Raw genomic sequence first — 19,203 nt, forward strand, 5'->3', positions numbered from 1 at the left:
TAACTGTGAGGCCAGGGTACTCAAACTTTGGGGTGCATTGCCTCACCCGGGAAATTTGTTGAAAATGAGCAACCCCAGGCCTCACCTCCAAGAGATTCTCACTGGGTGGATATGGGGAGGGAACTGGGAATATGTTTTTGTTTTTATTTTTTAAAGTAATCTCTTGGCCCAACGTAGGGCTCAGACTCACAACCCCAAGATCAAGAGTCGCATGCTCCACCGACTGAGCCCGCCAGGTGATCTAGGAACAAGCGTTTTAGGAGCAGCTCAGCTGAGTCTAATGCAGCGTCCTTGGAACACACTTTGAGCAGCACTGCAGTGATGACTAGAAATCACATGTCAAATGCTTGGCAGAGTGCCTGGTGCTTAGTAGGTGCTTACTGAGTGTTTACCGAGTGAGTAAATGAACAGCTAAATGAATGGATGGATAACCTCATTTCCTTAGTCCTTATCTGTCTGGGGGGAGCTAAGGCTGGGTTCCGGTGGGCTGCCAGCCAGTTACCTGGTCCTTGCCTCCCCCGCATTCTTCCCAGGCCCCACCATAGGATCGCAGGAGCTACTTTGGCCTCACTCAACCAATATGGACGAGGTGGCTGGGAATGCCCCGTGTGAATACTTTGAGGCCAACGTGCTTGCCCAGAGCTGCTGTCAAAATTGCTTCCACCCTGAGGAGGCCCACAGACCAAGGCACCAGGTAGGCCAGCTTCCCTGAGTGGTTGTGGTGGTTTGGGATGGGGGTGTTCAGGACGGGCTGCGCCTGGTGGGCCACTAACTTGTGGCCAAACCCAAACACCGGCCTTCCTCCTGGGCAGAGCAGAGGTTCTCCCATCTGTACAATGAGCTGATGGGACCACGTTATGTTTCCCAAATACAAGTCATTCTCCTGCTTTTATGATTTTTTGCCATGGCCTCATGTCATTTAGTACTTATTTTATTATGCTTTAAATAAACACACTTTTCTTTTTTTTTTAAAGATTTTATTTATTTATTTGACAGAGAGAGACACAGTGAAAGAGGGAACACAAGCAGGGGGAGTGGGAGAGGGAGAAGCAGGCTTCCCGCTGAGCAGGGAGCCCGATGCAGGGCTCGATCCCAGGACCCTGGGATCATGACCGAGCTGAAGGCAGACGCTTAACGACTGAGCCACCCAGGTGCCCCTAAATAAACACCCTTTTTAAAATTTATACTAAAACAAAACTTTATAGCATCACCACAAATGGGACACTAGGATCATATCCTTTATATAGAAGGTTAAAAAGGTAGAAAGAAAAGGAAGAAAATCAGAAATGTCATTAAATTCTCACTAGAGTGTTGTCAGCTGAAGGCTCTGAGCCCAAGTCTTGCTGTGTCTCTTTAAAAAGAGAGATTGGCAGGTGTTAGGGAGGCTTTAAAGGCATCCTAGCTCCTATTGGAGACTCTCCCTAGAGGTATTGAAGGAGAGAAAGGGGAGGTGTTTTCTCACTTTGCCATCCTCGTGGTCTTATGCCAAGCCCCGCTCCGTGTAAATCCAGAGCTCCCGGTACAGAAGCTACGAGAAGCATGGGACCGTGAATCTCCATGGACCCCTCCGGGCTTGACCCTCCCCCGCCCTGTCCCCCATGGCTCTGTCATTCCCAGCGGGTCCTGAGGCTCCTCCTGAGCCTGGCATCCAGCTCCATGCGGGGCGTTAGACTCCACGAGGTGGCCTTCCTAAGGGAGTTACTGTTCAGCTTCGGAGCCAGGCAAGCCAGAGTCCCAATCCTAGGTTTGCCATTTACCGGCCATGTGACCTGGGGTCTTACCCTCTCTGGCTTCACTCTCCTAATGGGGGAAGTGGGGCAACAGGGCCTTCTCACTCAGGGCATCTGGCACCGTTTAGTCCAAGGACATGTGGCTAATTCAATACACGTTAGTTTCCTCTCTTCGTCCTTCCTGAGCCAAAAAATAAACCTGGGAGAGAATTTTCTACCTGTCCTGATACTTCCAAGAATAGCTCTCTACGCTCAGCCCCAAGTTCAGGGAACACACCCAAAAGCCCCGCGAGTCTGTCTCTGATGCCCATGGCCTTCCGCAGTGGGTGGGGAGATGGCAAGTGTGGAACAGGAGGAGAAACTTGGATTCAGACAGGTCTCAGTTCTAGTGTCAGTCCAGCCACTTCCGGGCTGAGCCCTTAGGCCAGCTCATGTGTTCACTCATAAGGAACAGGTGCCTGAAATGTGCCAGGCGTTATGCTACCCAGGAAGGTACAGATGTGACCCCAGGTCCCGGGCAACCCTCTCCCTGAGCCTTACTCTAGCTCCCCTAGGAGCTTGGGTGCTGGATGCATCCCTGCTCTGTTCTCAGCTGAGCCTCCCACAGGCCGGGGGGGCAGGTGGTTATCCCTGGAAATCAGGAGGCCTGGGCCAGGTCACAGCCAGGATCTGCAGAGGGAGGACGGGCTACGTGGGAGGGTCCTGCTGTCTGCCAGGCACCACACATCCCTGTTCAATGTATTTATTTATTTATTTATTTATTTTAAGATTTATTTATTAATTTGAGAGAGAGAGAGAGAGAGAGCATGAGCTGGGGGAGGGGCAGAGGGAGAGAGAGAATCCCAAGCAGACTCCCCACTGAGCAGGAAGCCTGATGCAGGGCTTGTCGTGGGGTTCTTCTGGGGGTTCGATCCCAGGACCCTGAGATCATGACCTGAGCTGAAACCAAGAGTTGGATGCTCAGCGGACTGAACCGTCCAGGCGCCCTTTCAATGTATTTATTTATTTATTTATTTATTTATTTATTTATTTATTTTTTAATATGTGTCTTTTTTTTTAATTTTTATTTATTTACTTGAGAGAGAGAGAGAGAATGAAAGAGAGAGAGAGAGCATGGGAGAGGGGAGGGTCAGAGGGAGAAGCAGACTCCCCGCGGAGCAGGGAGCCCGATGTGGGACTCGATCCCGGGACTCTAGGATCATGACCTGAGCCAAAGGCAGTCGCTTAACCAACTGAGCCACCCAAGCGCCCTTCAATGTATTTATTCTTAAATGTATTTAACGTTCTATTGATTTAACACTAATAAAATTCTATTTAATGTTTTTACATTATTTATTATATTGAAGATGTGCAGACCAGGCACTTTTCTAAGCCCTTTACAAATATTGACCCATTTAATTGTCCTAACATCCCTAGGAGGTGCATGTTCTTATCATCCCAGTTTTGTAGATGAGAATACCAGGTTCAGAGAGGGAAACCACTGGGCTGAGGTCACCCAGCTAGGAAGTGGAGGTGCCAGGACTGGGCCTGATGTCTGTCTGAGGCCAGAGCCCGTGCTGACCCGCCAGACGGGAAATCAGAGCCAGGGACTGACTTCGGGGCCTGCTCAGGCGGGCAGTGGGCAGTGATGGGGGCTTGGGGTGAAAGCAGGGAGGAGGTGCCGTGACAGGCTGGGGGTCCTGCTTGGGCCCAGCTGGGCTGGACCCCTTGGTGGTACCCACCCCACTGCACCCTCCTCATTCATGTGGCAAGGTCCCCAGGGCGGCCAAGGCGCCAGGCTGGGCTGTGGATCTGACACCTCCCGCTGTCGAGTTCTGATCAGAATCTGGCTCCAGGGCAGGGGGCGACACTGAACCCACATGGGCCTCCTCTGGCTTGGATGGCCCTGCGCACACCCTGGCCCCGCTCCTTGGCACTGCCCAGGGCCCGCTCTCCGTGGCTTTCTTGGCGTCCGCGCGGGTGCCCACCCTGCAGCGTGGCCGGGCTGTGGCCTCAGCCCTGGGCGCTGAGCTCTGGGGTCCCCGGGGAGCCGGCGCCCAGCCTCCCCCCTCCCTGCCCGGCTCTCAGGTGAGCGGCGGGGATCAGGTTCCTGCGGTTTCATGTCCCTCATTGTTCTTGGCTGGGCCCCGGCTTATGAAAGAGTAATGAGGGGCCCCTGCTCGCAGCCGGCCCCTCTAAGGTTTCCGCCGCCTCGGCCGCCGCCGCCACGGCCCAGAGTCGGGGCCTGGGAGGGCGGCAGCGTGGGGGCCTGAGCCGGAGCCCCCCGGGGACGAGGGTGCTGACAGCCGCCAGCCGCCACCGCCGGAGCCCGCCGGCCAGGTAACCTGAGAGGAGGCGGGGTGCAGGGTGTGTCGGCCGCCGGCTCCCACCACCAGGGAGGGCCGGCCGCCCCGGCGAGGAGGGGAGGAATGGGGGGGCCTTCCCGGAGCTGAGCCGCCGCCGATCCCCCCGGGTGAGCCCGGCTCCAGCCTCCGCAGGTGTGGCCTGGCCGAGCGGGCGGGGGAGAGAAGGCTGCGGGCCCAGGGCCCCAGCCCCACCCCCACCCCGGGCCCTGGACCTTCCTGCCCCCCCGCCAGCCCCCTGTGCCCCCCCTGCAGCAGGGCAAATCTCCCCTCGCTCCTTCCCCCCAGGTCTCGCTTTCCGTCCCCTCAGACTTCCTCCTCCTCCCGCAGACCATGTCCTTCACTCTCCAGGTGGGCTGGGTCCCTCCTCCTCACCCTCCGCCCTTGACCTTGTTCTCCAGCTACAGGAGACCCGTTTGGGCCCTTCTGTTCCCTTCACAGCCTCCAGCGCACACGCACATGCGCCCACACACATGTACAGCTAAACTCACATGCGCTGATGCAAACTTGTGCATTAGTGTCCCCCTGCCCCGACCTTGCAGACACGCGCGCCGGCGCACGCTTGCACACACAGGCCTTCATGCACACACAGACCTATACATACACGTGTGCTTGCACACACCCTGCCCCTCTGCCAGCCCCCCGCTTGGCTCCCCAGAGACGCTGCCCGCCTGATGGACAGCTCTCCTTGAGAAGCCTGAGATCCCAGGAGGAGATGCCCGGACGCTCAGCTACACTGCCTGGTGCGGGGAGGGGCTGCGCAGGGGGAGGGGAACCCCCACGTGGGCCAGGAGCTGCCTCCTCTCTCCTACTCTGCCCCAGGAGCCGGGGAGCCCTCCAAGTGCTGGGGTGCCTTACTGCGACCTGCCACGCCGCCCGCCTGCCTCTGAGGACCCTCCCCGTTCCTCGACCTCTGGCTGCCAGTCCGTGGTGGGCCCGGGCCTTGGACCAGGGCCTGAGAGGTGGGTAGAGCCCCAGGGCTCGGGGAGGGGCTCCCTAGGGGAGGATGCCCTCACCCACCCCACCCTGCACCCCTTCACGATGGCAGGATCTGTCTGCTGGCTGCGGGCATGGGTCACGTGGGCAGGTCACACGGCCTGGGCATAGGCCAGCAGTGGGCATGTTCCTTGGGCCCTAGCTCAGTTTGCTCCTGGGTGAGGAGCAGCTATGCACCCACCCTGCAGGGGGCATGGCCCCCAGCCTGCTCACATTTCCTTGGCACAGCTTTGAAAGATTAAACAGGTGGGCACCTGTGACCACCCACCTACCTGACCATGTGCTGCTCCAGGCTCTGGGGTTCCCTCCACCCCCAGGCCTGAGCTGAACTGAAGTCCCTCTCTGAGGCCATGGTGCCTTGGGAGGGCAAGGCCGAGGGCCCAGAAACCTGGGTTCCAGCCTCTGTTCCACCCCCGATGGGCTAAGGAAACAAGTCATTCCCTCCTTTATGCCTCAGTTTCCCTGTTTAAAAAATAAGAGGAATTGAATCAAATCAGCTTTGCTTTGGGAACATGTACGCCTCACAGACAGGTAGTACTTAAAAAAACCAAAACCAGCTGTGCCACCAAGTATGTTTCAGAAAGTCCAGGGTAAACAGATTTGAATATCTGTCTTGCAAGACTTGTCAGAAAATTCAGTTTGCTAGCAGGCCTTGTGCTTTTGGGTAGGGTGGTAGAAGTATGTGGTACGTCCCAAACTCATGTGACCACAGACCTTTTTCGGGGCTGTCATCCCTTCCCATCTTGTAGGTCCATCTGTGGGTCACTCTTTGGGGACACTGCCATCTATAAGCCTACTTGGGCCTCTGGCTATCTGGACTGGCTTGTCTAAAGCAGGGCTTTCTCTGCTACTCCCTCCCTTGGCATCCAGACTGGTGACCTTGTCACTATCCCTGGAGCCCTGCTACCTCTTGAAGCCCCCCTTCAGCCCAGTACACCTGTCATGTCAGTTTTACTGAGCTTGGAGGTCCCACTCCTGCTCCAGTGACAGAGGATTGGTGCTGGGGTCACAGGCATGGTTCACAATGCAGCTGTCCCCCTTCCTGGCTCTGTGACCTTGGCCAGTCCCTTGAGCTCTCTGAGCCTCAGTGTCTTCATCTGTAAAATGGGAATCACGAAACACATTTCAAAGGGAGACTGTTGTAGCCAAATGAGGCAGTCCATGTGAAGAGCCCAGCACAGGTGTTCACTCCCTCCTTTGCTCTAGTGTGAGGTGTGTGTGTACCTGGGTGGGGTACTACTCCCTAGTTCCCATGACTTTTTGGGGAAGAAGTCATAGGTCTGTCTCTTCTCCCAGGGGCCGGTCAGCAGGGTCCTCCTCAGAGGCGCCCACAGCTGCCCCTGGACACAGGAGCCAGGAGCCGGAGACAGTGCCCTATCTGGGGGGTCTGGCCTCCTCCCTGGGAGGCAGCTTCGACGAAGGCCCTGAGTCTGGCACCAGCTCCAGCCCTGACTGCAACACCCCTGATGATACCAGCGACTCGTCCTCCGTGGTGAGCTGGGGAGGGACGGCCGGGGGCAAGATCGTCCCTCTGTGCCACCCCTCGGGTCCCCCCCAAACCTCCAGACAAGGGTTGAGCCTCTTACACCAGGGAACTGGGCCAGGGCCCTCTGGAGACTTAGCCGGCACCTTGGGCCGCCCGGACCAACCGCCTGGGAGGGGCAGGGGTCTCTTCCGTGAAAAGACGGAAGGAGTGTCAATTGACAGGAAGTTCCAGGTGAATCACCAATGGGGTCAGGCTGCCCAATACTCTCAGGTCACAGAGGGCCGGGATGTTGGGCATGCTCTCTGGAGCAAGGATGGGACTGGTTCTGGGCCCTGTCCTGGTCACACACCTCTGAGCTCCATGACCAGCCCTGGCATAGATCTCTGAAGGACAGAGGAGAGGGAGCAGGGTGGGGAGCCCAGGCAAGGGCTGGGGGCCATTTGGCCGGGAGAAGAGAAGACTCGGGAACTTCCTGGGGTATTCACCCCTCAAAGGGCTGTCACAGGGCAGGAGAGGCAGGTTATCTGTGAGACCTCTGAGGGAAAGTGATGGGACTGCAGGTGTGGGCTCAAGAAGGCTCACCACCCCCTCTGAGGTAGAGACTTCTATGGCCCCATTCTACTGAGGCTCAGAGAAGGGAAACAACTTACCTGAGGTCATGTATCTGGGAAGTGGAGGGGCAAGGCTTTGAACCCACTTCTCTCTGGACCCTGGGGGTGTCTCTGGGGACCGGGGCTGCCATGCCAGGGCCTTTCTACCACAGGGAGTCCAAATGCCCTGGGTTCAAGTCCCCTCCCACCTAAACCATTTCCCAGCTGCGTGACTTAGGGCAAGTTTTTAGCTCTGACGTACATGCCTGCCTCACGGGTTGGTTGAAGATTAGCTAAGTTAACGTCTGCAAAGAGCCTGGCGCAGTGCTGTGTATACCAGGTGCTCTTCAATGGCAGAGCCTTCCCTTTATCTACCTATCTCATGCGGGGAGCACAGGCCCTAGAGGCTCCATGCTTTCTCCTCCCTTCCCTGGCAGGACTGGGACACTGTTGAAAGGCGGGAGGAGGCCTCCAGCAGGGACGAGCTCACCATGATGATCCCGAGGAAGCCCCAGGAAGGGCCAAGAGCTGACAGTGCCCGAAGGGCTCCATCTCTCCTCACCCGGTCCCCCATGGGAGGGGATACTGCAGGCCAGAGAAAGGAAGGTGAGTCCTGCTAGGCCAGCTTGGTCGCTGTGACCACAGGTGTGGTGATGGCCCGGGGCCTGGCCAGATCTCACTGGCCATCTGGGTCCCCCGGCACATCTTACTTTGGTGGCCTGAGTAGTAACAGTACAGTTCCCATGTAATTATGGAGCGGCCACGGTGTGCCATGCGACCTACTTTAAATACATCATCTCACAGCTGGTTGGTTAGGATCAGGTTGCAATTGACAGAAACCAACTGAATGTAAATGAAATGACTCACCTAAGTAAAAAGTTTAGGCGGCTGTGACTTCAGGTATGGTTGGATCCAGATGTTCAAATAGTATTAGAAATCTGGTTTCTACTGTGTTTTCTTCTGCACTGGCTTCATTCTCAGCCAGATCGTCCCCCAGTCGTGGCATGATGAGCAGAAGCAGGCCCAGGCTGTATCCCACCTGCATATCAGCTCCCAGGAAAGAGGGTACAATCTTGTCCATAGGGTTTTCCCTGGGACCCAACGTGGGTCACATGCCCAACCTGGTGATCAGGGAGGGGGTCAGGTCCCTGTGCACACCTCATGGCCTGAGAGTGGGGGAGGAGATTGCCCACAGGAAATCAGGGGGATTGTTTGCAGAGAAAGGGAAAAGGCCACTGGGCAGGCCACGCCCCCAGATGCCCATGACCCTGGTTAGCACCTCGCTGGCATGTGAGCCGGGTATGGGTGATGGGAGCATGTGGAGCACGGGAGTCGGGGGGAGGAGAGAGGAGGCTGATGTAGGGGGCCACTCACACCCTGACCCTCCCTTCAAGCCTGTTTTTCCTGCAGTCTGTTCCATGTCACCACCATTCTGACGGCTCAGGCCCCCAATCTTGTGTTTTCCCGATTTCTCTGTTTCTTCACCTTTGTATTCAGTCAGCAGTTGTGGTTAGCACCACCTGCAAAACACACCTCAAATCTAGCCCCTTCTTGCCATCTGTACAAGTACTCCCTGGCCAAACCACTGCTGCCCCCCTCTGCGATTGTCACCAGAGTCCCCTTCAAGCCTCCGGATTCTGTCTGGCCCTCTCAGTCCATTCCCCACAGCAGCTGGAGCCACCTTTAAAAACACGAGGGACACCTGGGTGGCTCAGTCGGTTATGCATTTGACTTTTGATTTCAGCGCAGGTCATGATCTCAGGGTCGTGAGATCGAGCCCCGCATTGCGCTCCGCGCTGAGCGTGGAGCCTGCTTGAGATTCTCTCTCTCCCTCTGCTCCTTCCCCTGCTCCCAGGCATGTGTGCTCCCCCCCCTAAAAAAAACAAACAAAAACATGAATCAGATCTTATCGCCGCCCCACCCGCACTGCCTTGCCCTCTCAGGCCCCGGGAAGAGGGTGCATGGCAGGAAGTAGTATCACAGAGGACGCAGGGAGCCAAATGCCTCCCCGGAGTGAGAGTGGCCTAATAGGCAGGTGGGATTTTGTACTAAATACCTGCTTTCTTGCTGCTCACACAGGGCAGTGGAGTGGGGGAAGGCTCACTCTGTGCCCTTCTTGATTGAAGGCAGTCACTACTGTCCACTTGGTGGCAGGCTCCCACACTGCAGACAGGGAGCCGAGGCCCCGGAGGAGTTAACCAACTCCAGGATGAGATGTTAGGAACCCCTTGACATCACGCTCTGGGCACCTCCTAGTTTGCAAAGCACACTCCAAGGGGCAGGCTGCACAGAGCCCCGCCGGCCGAGGGACAGGACACCGTGCCCTAGGACATACGTAGAGCCTGCCCTGTGTGCACGTTAGGGGGCTGTGGGAGAGAGGTCAGATCCTGGGGGGGCCAGGCCGAAAGGGATGCTCGAGATGGGCAGGCAAGGAAGAAGCCTGGGCTGGGGGTGGGGGCACGGACCCCACCATGAGGCACCGGGAGTGGTGGCAAATGCCATCTCAGCCAGCACCCGTGCTCAAAGGGGGAAGCAGAGCTCGGAGCTGGAGGCGGGCAGCACAGTATGATCGAGCCCTTCCTGTGTGCTCAGCACTTTCCTCAGCCGGGGAGACACAGTGGAAAACTAGAAGGTGGGGCCCCTCCTCAAATGGAGCAGGGAGTCTGGTGGGGGTGACCAGAGCCTCGCCAGCCACGTGAAATCCCTGGATTTTCTCCCAAATGCAGTTGGGAGCCCCTGATGTTTTTGCCATCTTTTATTTTGAAATAATTTTAGATTTATAGCAGAGTTGCAAAGAGTCCAGAGAGTTTCCATTATACCCTTTGCCCAGTTCGCCTAATGTTGACATCTTACAAAACCAAAGTACGGCTATCAAAATGAAGAAATTAACATTGGTATAGCACCACTGTCTAAACTATACACTTTATTTGGGTTCATCCGTTTTCCCCACTAATGTCCCTCTGTGGTCCTGCGCTCCCATCCAGGACCCACACTGCATGGAGTGTAAGCAGGGGTGATCTAGCCAGGTTTGCTTTTGGAAAGGATCTCCCTGAATGGGATGATGACCTGGGGCCCCCAGTGCACATGCTGGGGGCTATTGCAACCATCCAGGCGAGGGATGTGGGTGGGGGCTGGGGGCTATTGCAACCATCCAGGCGAGGGATGTGGGTGGCTGAGGGGGAGGTGGGAGGAGGCGGATAAGAGAAGCCGGCAGATTTGGAACGCCATGGGGCGTCAGTTCATTGGGCAACAACAATGAAAAATTAAGTGCTGCTATGTGCTTGGTTCTGGTCCCTTGCTAGGTGCTGGAAATTCAGACTTCAGGGCCAGCAGGTCAGAAAGTTTGGAGGAGACAGAGCTTTCCAAGCAGGAGGGGAGGGCGTCTTAAGCATGGCCTTTATTTTCTTTTCTTTTATTTTTTAAGACTTTATTTATTTATTTGAGAGAAAGTGAGCATTCGAGAGAGCTAGCACAAGCTGGGGGGGGGGGATGGTAGAGGCAGACTCCCCACTGAGCAGGGAGTCGGATGTGGGGCTCCATCCCAAGACCCTGAGATCATGACCTGAGCCAAAGGCAGACGCTTAACTGACTGAGCCACCCAGGCGCCCCTTAAGCATGGCCTTTAATGAAAGCAGTGGTGGCTCATTCCAGAAGCCACCATACCCTTTATTCCTCTCCTGAAGCTCCGGCCCGGGGACACACACACAGCTGGGGGCCACAACATGCTGGGTGCTCAAGGGCTGAGGGGGCTGGAGGGTGACACTGAGGTCATGGTGGTCCCTCCCTGGGAATGGGAGTTGTGAAGGGGTCCCTGTTTAGGGCAGTTACATTAATCTCTCGGACCAGGGCTGCTTAGACTATAATGTGCATGCAAATCACCTGGGAATCTTATTAAAATGTAGATTTCTCGCAGTGCGCCCAGGGGGGGCCCTGAGAGTCTGCATTTCTAGCAAACTCCCAGGTGAGGCCCATGCTGCAGGTTCACAAAAGTCCATGCCAGGCTCAGGGCAGCCCTGAGAGCATCCGGGGTAGGAGCCTTTCTGGGTATAAGGAATGGGAGCTTTCTAGAGCTATCACACGTGAAAGAGCCTCCTTAGAAGAGATGGGGGAAGTTCTCAGAACCCACTCGCAGGAGGTAGAACAGGGAAAGGGAAGTTGCTAGGTAGCTGCCCCCAGACCCACCTCTCCCTCTCTCGGGTCCCGTGGGCTATTGTCGAAAGAGCTCCCTACAAGTTTGTGCAGGGATCCCCAGTCGACGTGCCCTTTCAGCTCTGGAGCCTACCTTCCAGTGACTGAGTGAGCTGGGGTTTCAATGTCAAGTTCCCAGCCTCAGCTTGAGAGAGGCCTTTTAAGCCTCATCCGATCTAACTCGCTCCGAAGGGTGGACTCACTTGGTCTGGACAGTGGGTCCTCTAAGAAGGGGCTGTGGGCTCTGCTTTAATCATCTGTCCCAGGGGACAAAGAGAGGTTGTGTGTGAGACCCCTCCCCTTACCTTGAACCCGCCTCTCCTCTCTCCAGACACCAGTGGGAGCCGAAGTGCCGGACAGCACTGGGCGAAGCTCCGGGGAGAGAGTGGGAACTTCTTGGAGCGGCACCGGTTGGCACTAACCCTGGCTTCCTGTGCGACACCGCAGGGTGGACCTCGCAGTGCCACCCCCCAGGCTTCCTCTCTTCATTGTTCTGCCCAGAGGGATGTTGCCCAGACTGCTTCCACACAGTTCGATACCCCCCGAGCCTCCTCTCCCACACAGATCGCCCAACGGGACAAACCCAGAACCTCATCCACCCAACAGGACATCCCCAGGACCTCTCTCACACAGCACAACACCCCCAGAGCATCCTCTCCCTCAAGAATCGCCCAACGGGATAACCCCAGAACCTCCTTCGTCCAACGAAACAGTCCTCGAGTTTCCTCTCCCACCAGAGCCACCCGACAAGACAACTCTAGAACCTCTTCTATCCAACAGGACAACCCTCAGACTTCTTTTCCCACATGTATTCCCCAGAGGGACAACCCCAGAGCCTCCTCTCCCAACAGAACCATCCAATGGAGCAACCCTAGAACATCCTGTGCCCAACTGGACAATCCCAGAGCCCCCTCTCCCAACAGAGCCACCCAACGGGACATCTCCAGAACATCCTGTGCCCAACAGGACAATCCCAGAGCCCCCTCTTCCAACAGAACCACCCAACGGGACAATCCCAGAGCCCCCTCTCCCAACAGAACCATCCAACGGGGCAACTCCAGAACATCCTGTGCCCAGCGGGACAATCCCAGAGTCCCCTCTCCCAACAGAACCACCCAACGGGACAATCCCAGAGCCCCCTCTCCCAACAGAACCACCCAACGGGACAATCCCAGAGCCCCCTCTCCCAACAGAACCACCCAACGGGACAACTCCAGAACATCCTGTGCCCAGCGGGACAATCCCAGAGCCCCCTCTCCCAACAGAACCACCCAACGGGACAACTCCAGAACATCCTGTGCCCAGCGGGACAATCCCAGAGCCCCCTCTTCCAACAGAACCACCCAACGGGACAATCCCAGAGCCCCCTCTTCCAACAGAACCACCCAACGGGACAATCCCAGAGCCCCCTCTCCCAACAGAACCATCCAACGGGGCAACTCCAGAACATCCTGTGCCCAGCGGGACAATCCCAGAGCCCCCTCTCCCAACAGAACCACCCAACGGGACAATCCCAGAGCCCCCTCTCCCAACAGAACCATCCAACGGGACAACTCCAGAACATCCTGTGCCCAGCGGGACAATCCCAGAGCCCCCTCTCCCAACAGAACCACCCAACGGGACAATCCCAGAGCCCCCTCTCCCAACAGAACCATCCAACGGGGCAACTCCAGAACATCCTGTGCCCAGCGGGACAATCCCAGAGCCCCCTCTCCCAACAGAACCACCCAACGGGACAATCCCAGAGCTTCTTGTATTCAACAGAACATCCCCAGAACCTCTTCTACCCAACGGGACAACCCTAAAACCTCTTGTACGCAATGGAATAACCCTAGAACCTCTTATACTCAACGAGACAATCCACAGTCTTCCTCTCTACGGAACAACCCTAGAACTTCCTCCCCTCGATGCTGCACACAACGGGACAATCCCAGGAATTCTTCTCCCCATCGTACTAACAAAGATATTCCCTGGGCCTCCTTTCCTCTCCGCCCAACCCAGACTGAAGGGCCCCGAACCTCTTCCCCATCTCGCTCCAAGCAAAGTGAGGTTCCCTGGGCCTCCATTGCCCTTCGGCCAACCCAAGGGGACAGGACTCCTCAGACCTCATCTCCTACTAGGCCAACTCTGCGCGACCCACCTCTCTCCTCCTCCGGATCTACTCGACACAACTCACCATCTCCGGCCGCTTCCTCCTCCCATAACCCCGGCCCCCACAGCGCCTCCCGGACTTCTTCACCTCTGTTCCCTGCTACCCGCGGGGCACCCCAGACCTCTTCTGAGCCCTCCCAGCCTCCATGTTCTGTGTGTATCGGGCATCGGGATGCCCCTCGAGCTTCCTCACCTCCTCGCTATTTGCAACATGACCCCTTCCCCTTCTTCCCAGACCCCCATGCACCTGAGAGTGAATCGCCCCACCACAACCCCCCCTATATACCTCCAGCCGTGTGCATTGGACACCGGGATGCCCCCCGGGCTTCCTCACCCCCCCGCCACACCCAGTTTGACCCCTTCCCCTTCCTCCCAGACACATCAGATGCTGAGACTCAGTCCCCCCAGCATGACCCTCCTCAGTTCCCCCCACCTGTGTGTATTGGGTACCGTGATGCACCCAGGGCCTCCTCCCCACCGCGCCAGCTCCCAGAGCCCTCCCTGTTATTCCAGGATCTTCCCAGGGCCAGCACTGAGAGCCTTGTCCCCTCCACAGACTCTCTGCACGAGCACCCCCACATGCCCACCCCCGTGTGCATTGGGCACCGGGATGCACCCTCCTTCTCGTCCCCACCACGCCAGGCCCCTGAGCCCTCCCTCTTCTTTCAAGATCCCCCAGGGACTAGTATGGAGAGCCTGGCCCCCTCCACTGACTCTCGGCATGGCTCCCCAATGCTGCCCCCCCAAGTGTGCATCGGGCACCGGGATGCACCTAGAGCCTCCTCCCCACCCCGCCACCCCCCCAGTGACCTAGCGCTCCTGGCACCCTCACCTCCGCCAGGCAGCTCGGGGGGCTCCCGGGGCTCAGCAGTCCCTGGGGAGACCAGGCACAACTTGGAGAGGGAGGAGTACACCGTGCTGGCTGACCTGCCCCCGCCCAGGAGGCTGGCGCAGAGGGAGCCAGGGCCCCAGTGCAGCAACGGGGGCCGCACCCGCAGCCCTGGCCGCGCGGAGGTGGAGCGCCTCTTCGGGCAAGAGCGCAGGTGAGCTCAGGGCGGGGCCAGCTAGGTGGGCTGGGGAGGAGGCTCGGCTGCAGGACAGGTGGAAGGTTCACAGGCTTAGGTTGGCAGATGGAAAGGGTTCAGACCCCCACCCTGCCACTGACTGGCTGTGTGACCTTGGGCGAGTCACTTCATCTCTGTTTCCACATTTTAGGAGGTTTTTTTGGACAACCGAGTGATACTGTGTGTAGCCTAGTGGTTAAGAGCAAAGACCAGGGTCAGGCGGGCTGGGTTCAAATCTTGGGTCAAACCCACTCCCCAGACTGTGTGACCTGCTAAAGTGATTTAACCTCCCTGAGCCTCAGTTTCCTCATCTGTAAAATGGGGAGAATGTTAGTACATTAAATAAGGTTAAACTCTCAAACCCTTTCTTTGATCCAGAATCACAGGTTTATTTATTTATTTTTTCCCTCTTACCTGAGGGAAAAGAAAGTACCTATGATTCTTTTCTGCTTTTTAAAAAATTTTTTCAAATTCTTTTCTTTCTTTTTTTTTTTTTCTCTTCTACTTTAACCAAGAAAACTCACGGGTCCCCTTGAATTTCAGAAAACAGAGATGTCAGTTTAAAATGAATGGCCAAAGCCACGTATTTTAAATAAGAGAACTTATAGAATTACAAATTTTGTAGAAGTTAAATGTCACTGTCCTGGGACATGGCAACAATGCCGAAAGTCCAGTCCAAGTATCCCGCAAGTCTCTTTGGTCAGTAGGGCCGCACAGGTAGTTTATGACCCAGAGCGTCTGCTTTGGCACAGCTCGGGGAGGGAAAACATTTCCTCCCGATCTGGCCGAGATTTCTTTCTCCAGCAGTTCCAGCCCCAGAGTTTTCAAGGACCGGGGCTGGAATACCATTAGTTAAGGTTAAAAGAACCCAAAAAAGTAGGTCTGGAAGTCTCAAAACTTACAGTGTATAGTTCAATACATTACAGTGTATTTACTGAGATAGAGTTGTATAGCCACCCACAACCTAATTTGAGAAACTTTCCATCACCCCGGGATTGGGTAGTATTTTGCATTCCAGAATTCTTTGTTTTCCTTGGGGCAGTATTTTCTCTTAGATTTGAATCTACTTGAGAAACCTTATCTCTTACTCTTCAGATTTCCTTCTCCGGTAAGTTTTATCCATTTACTACCCAGGTGACAACCCCTGGGGTCTCCATCATTATTGTAATTCTATCTTTGGTCTTTAAACAAACAAAAAACACACATTTTAATTTTTCTAGGGCAGTTTTAGGTTCATAGCAAAATTGAACGGAAAGTACAGAGATTTCCCATTCAGCCGCCCTATACACACAGTCTCCCCCCACTACAACAGCCCCCACCAGAGTGGAGCATTTGTTACAAACTGTGAACCTACATTGACATGGCATTATTACCCACCGTCCATAGTTTACAACAGGGCTCCCTTCTGATGGTGTACATTCTGTGGGTTTGGACAAACATATAATGGCACGTATCCACCATTATGCTATCATGCAGAGTATTTAACTGCCCTAAAAACCCCCTTGTCTTTGGCCTTTTTTATTACTATTTTTGGTCCAGTATCAGTTTGCATACCTTTGATTTTATCTGATAATTCAGCAGGGACACTAAAGGTCTTTATACCAGAGTTATATTTTCTTCTTTTTCTTTTTTTCCTTACGGTGATAACTTTGAGAGAGAGAAAAGGTTTATAATAGAAGTCAGGAATATGCTTATACTCTTGTTAACCGTTTAATTATTTTTCCATAGATACTTCTATTCATTTTATTTTACTCTCTTTGAAGTTGTTTACCTTTTCAAAGCTTTATTGCAGTATAATTGATAGACAAAAAATTGTATATATTTAAAGTCTACATTTTGGTGAAGTAGACTATTTACTATTAATCAAGACTTTATAACTCTACTGAGTACGTAAGTTATTTTCTCTTGTATGGCACTTTTTCCAAATAGAAAAACATTTGTCGTCTGAAGATGAAATTTTAAAACTATTTAAATATCTGTAAGGGACAGACTGAAAGTTACGAGTGGGTGGCTAGAGGGCCATGCTTTTATTTTCTTCCATATATTCATTCAACATGTATTTATTGAGCATCTACTCTGTCCAAGCATAGTCTAACTGAGCCTGGAAAATTTCTCTTAAAGGGCTATCCCATTAAAGCATTAGGCATTTTGGCTTGATAGCCTCATTCTTCCCCCTCTAGATGCCTAGGAGCCAGCAGCCAGGAGTAGTTTTCTCTGTTATCCTCCCCAACCTAGTCATTTGGAGCTTTCACTATGTGGAGCCCCCAACACCTGGTTCTGGGGAAAACTCCCCCTGAGGCCTCAGATCTAACAGAGCAAGGAACCCTCCTTGTCTCAGATAGATTAAAATGATCAGGCAGCACTTAAACTCAGAAACAGTAACTCTGGGGTAGAGAACTTTGGCTTCCTGTGAGTCTACAAAAACTCGACTTACTTTATGGGTCTGGTGTTTTTTTTTTTTAAGATTTTATTTATTTATTTGAGATAGAGAACGAGCATGAGCAGGGGGAGAGGCAGAGGGAGAGGCAGAAGCAGACTCCCCACTGAGCGCAGAGCCTGATGCGGGGCTTGATCCCTGGACCCCAAGATCATGACCTGAGCCGAAGTCAGATGCTTAACCAACTGAGCCACCCAGGCACTCTATGGGTCGGATTCTAATGACATTGGCAAAAGCCATAGACAACAGCAACAAAGCCCAAACTCATAATTCTTTTACTCTCCAAAGCCTCTGTGGAGTTTCAGTGTAGTTCCCAAGGGAGAGGCAGGCTGAAGGCAGAGCACAGGTCTGGTGAGCAGAGATCCCTCTTCCCTTTTGGCTGGCTCAGTTGGGGCTTGGCACCGGGTCGTCTCTTTCAGGCCTCCCTCAGTTCAGTCCAGCCATTAGAGACCCAGCTCCCTTTGTCCATTTAGATGAAGTCATGTTGATGTAGATGTTGAAATAAACATCCAGTGGAGCTGTTGAGTCTTGGGTTTTGATGCCCTTACATACGGGATGGGAGAGGTGTGCCCAGATTCTGTCTGGTTGCTACCTTTCAACAGAGATGTCATGTTAAATATTAACAACCACAGCTACCCATTGTTAAGCAAGACAATGAACTGGAACTAGGGACTTTTTACAGCTTACAGGTTATCTCTGTTGGATGTGGCAACAATGCCTGGAGTCCAGGTGTCTTAGAAGTGACATTTACGTGAACAGTTTACATTGGCCTTTCTGGAAATGTAGAGGATCTTTCTTCCTTCTGATCTTGCTCAGAGCTCTTTTACTGACAGCTAGGATGGCCTGGAGTGTTCAAGGCTAAGTGCTGGAACCCTCTTAGTTACCGAGGGGGAGGAAAGATGGGCCTGGGAAATCCCAAACTCACCATGAGGCAGGAAAAGGGCAGAAAGAATGGGATATGGGGGTACATAACTCTCTGCATCTCCCCTCCCCACCTCATGGGGTGCGTGAGAGAAAGTGGGATGGTCAAGTGCTTGGCACCTGGAACATAGGAAGTGCTCAATAAATGTGTGCTGTTACGATCACGTGTGCCCAGTGCCTGGTACACAGTAGGTGCTCAATAAATCTTAATTCCCGCAAGGTCCAGTCTAACCTTTGTCTAGGGGTGAGTGGTGGGCTACTCGTGGGGTGGTGGTCAGAAACAGGAAGTACTGAGTGAGACAGGAGGCAGTCAAGGCCAAGGCTAAGCCCCCCATCCTGTGCTTACCCTTTTTCCCACTTCATTGCCCCCTGAGGTAGACAGATTAGAGTGGTCGACCATCCTCATTTTTCAGAAGGGGAAACTGAGAACCTGAGAGGATCATCCATTACTTAGGGCCCTTCAACAAGCTCATGGCGGGCCCCCCAGTCTCCCACATCTCCTCCCATTGGGGCGGGAGTAGAGGAACCGGGATGCTGGGAGTGGGACAGCCCCAAGGGCCCTCAGAGGGGCGGCTGCATTTGCTCATAGGAAGTCCGAGGCACCGGGGGCTTTCCAGGCCCGGGACGAGGGGCGGTCGCAGCGGCCCAGCCAAGGTCAGAACCAACTTCTCCGAAGACAGTCCAGCCCTGCCCTCAGCAGGGAGGTGAGCACTGCCAGTCTGCCCTGGGCCCCTGCAGCCCCGAGAGGTGGGCCACTGCTTCTCCCCTCCCCCAGGTGCCAGGCAGCAGTCTTGGGAAGGGAGGTCCTTTATGAAAGGGTCCAAGCCCCAATCATGGGCGTCCAGCTTCCCCCCTCCCAAAGAGCCAGCAGCTCTGGGCAAAATTGAGAAGGACCCCACATTAGTCCTTTGTAGATAGCCCTTCCGTGTTGTCACTCTCCCTCATTAGGCACCTGCTATCTTGAAAAGCTTTCAGGGAGAGCCCCAGATGCATCATTCCGGCTTTAAGGGCTATGTCTTCCAGGGTGGCCATTTGTATTTTTAAAGAAACTCTTAGAGAGCAAGGCCCGACCCAGTGGAGTGGGGTATTGGTGGTGGAAGTTCCGGCACCTGATAGCGCAGGTTGGAATCAATATCTTGGCGGGGGGTGGGGGGGCAGGAAAGTAAGCAGCGTTTTAAAGATCTCTTTCTGAAAGTGAGGAGACTGGGTGAAAGGGAAGAGCTGACCCCCGCCCCCCACCGCCAGGGAGGGAAATCAGGGACCCTAGGTACTTTGTGGCTTGTTGTCATCCAGGCTGC

The 19,203-nt window shown here is 54.6% G+C and overlaps 1 protein-coding gene across 1 annotated transcript in view; it reads left to right on the forward strand.

The window, feature by feature from the left end:
• The first annotated feature begins 533 nt into the window (after positions 1-533).
• Positions 534-19,203, forward strand: part of TRIOBP (TRIO and F-actin binding protein) — a 52,514-nt gene continuing 33,844 nt past the window's right edge. Inside the window, exons 1-6 of the mRNA XM_078076598.1 lie at positions 534-694; positions 4,895-5,034; positions 6,365-6,560; positions 7,582-7,750; positions 11,664-14,526; positions 18,495-18,609. Of these exons, the coding sequence (XP_077932724.1) occupies positions 581-694; positions 4,895-5,034; positions 6,365-6,560; positions 7,582-7,750; positions 11,664-14,526; positions 18,495-18,609 (3,597 nt within the window). The 5' untranslated portion in view covers positions 534-580. The remainder of the gene's footprint in view (positions 695-4,894; positions 5,035-6,364; positions 6,561-7,581; positions 7,751-11,663; positions 14,527-18,494; positions 18,610-19,203) is intronic.

Source organism: Halichoerus grypus, chromosome 6 (genome assembly GCF_964656455.1).
Source record: "Halichoerus grypus chromosome 6, mHalGry1.hap1.1, whole genome shotgun sequence".
NCBI classification, from domain to species: domain Eukaryota; kingdom Metazoa; phylum Chordata; class Mammalia; order Carnivora; family Phocidae; genus Halichoerus; species Halichoerus grypus.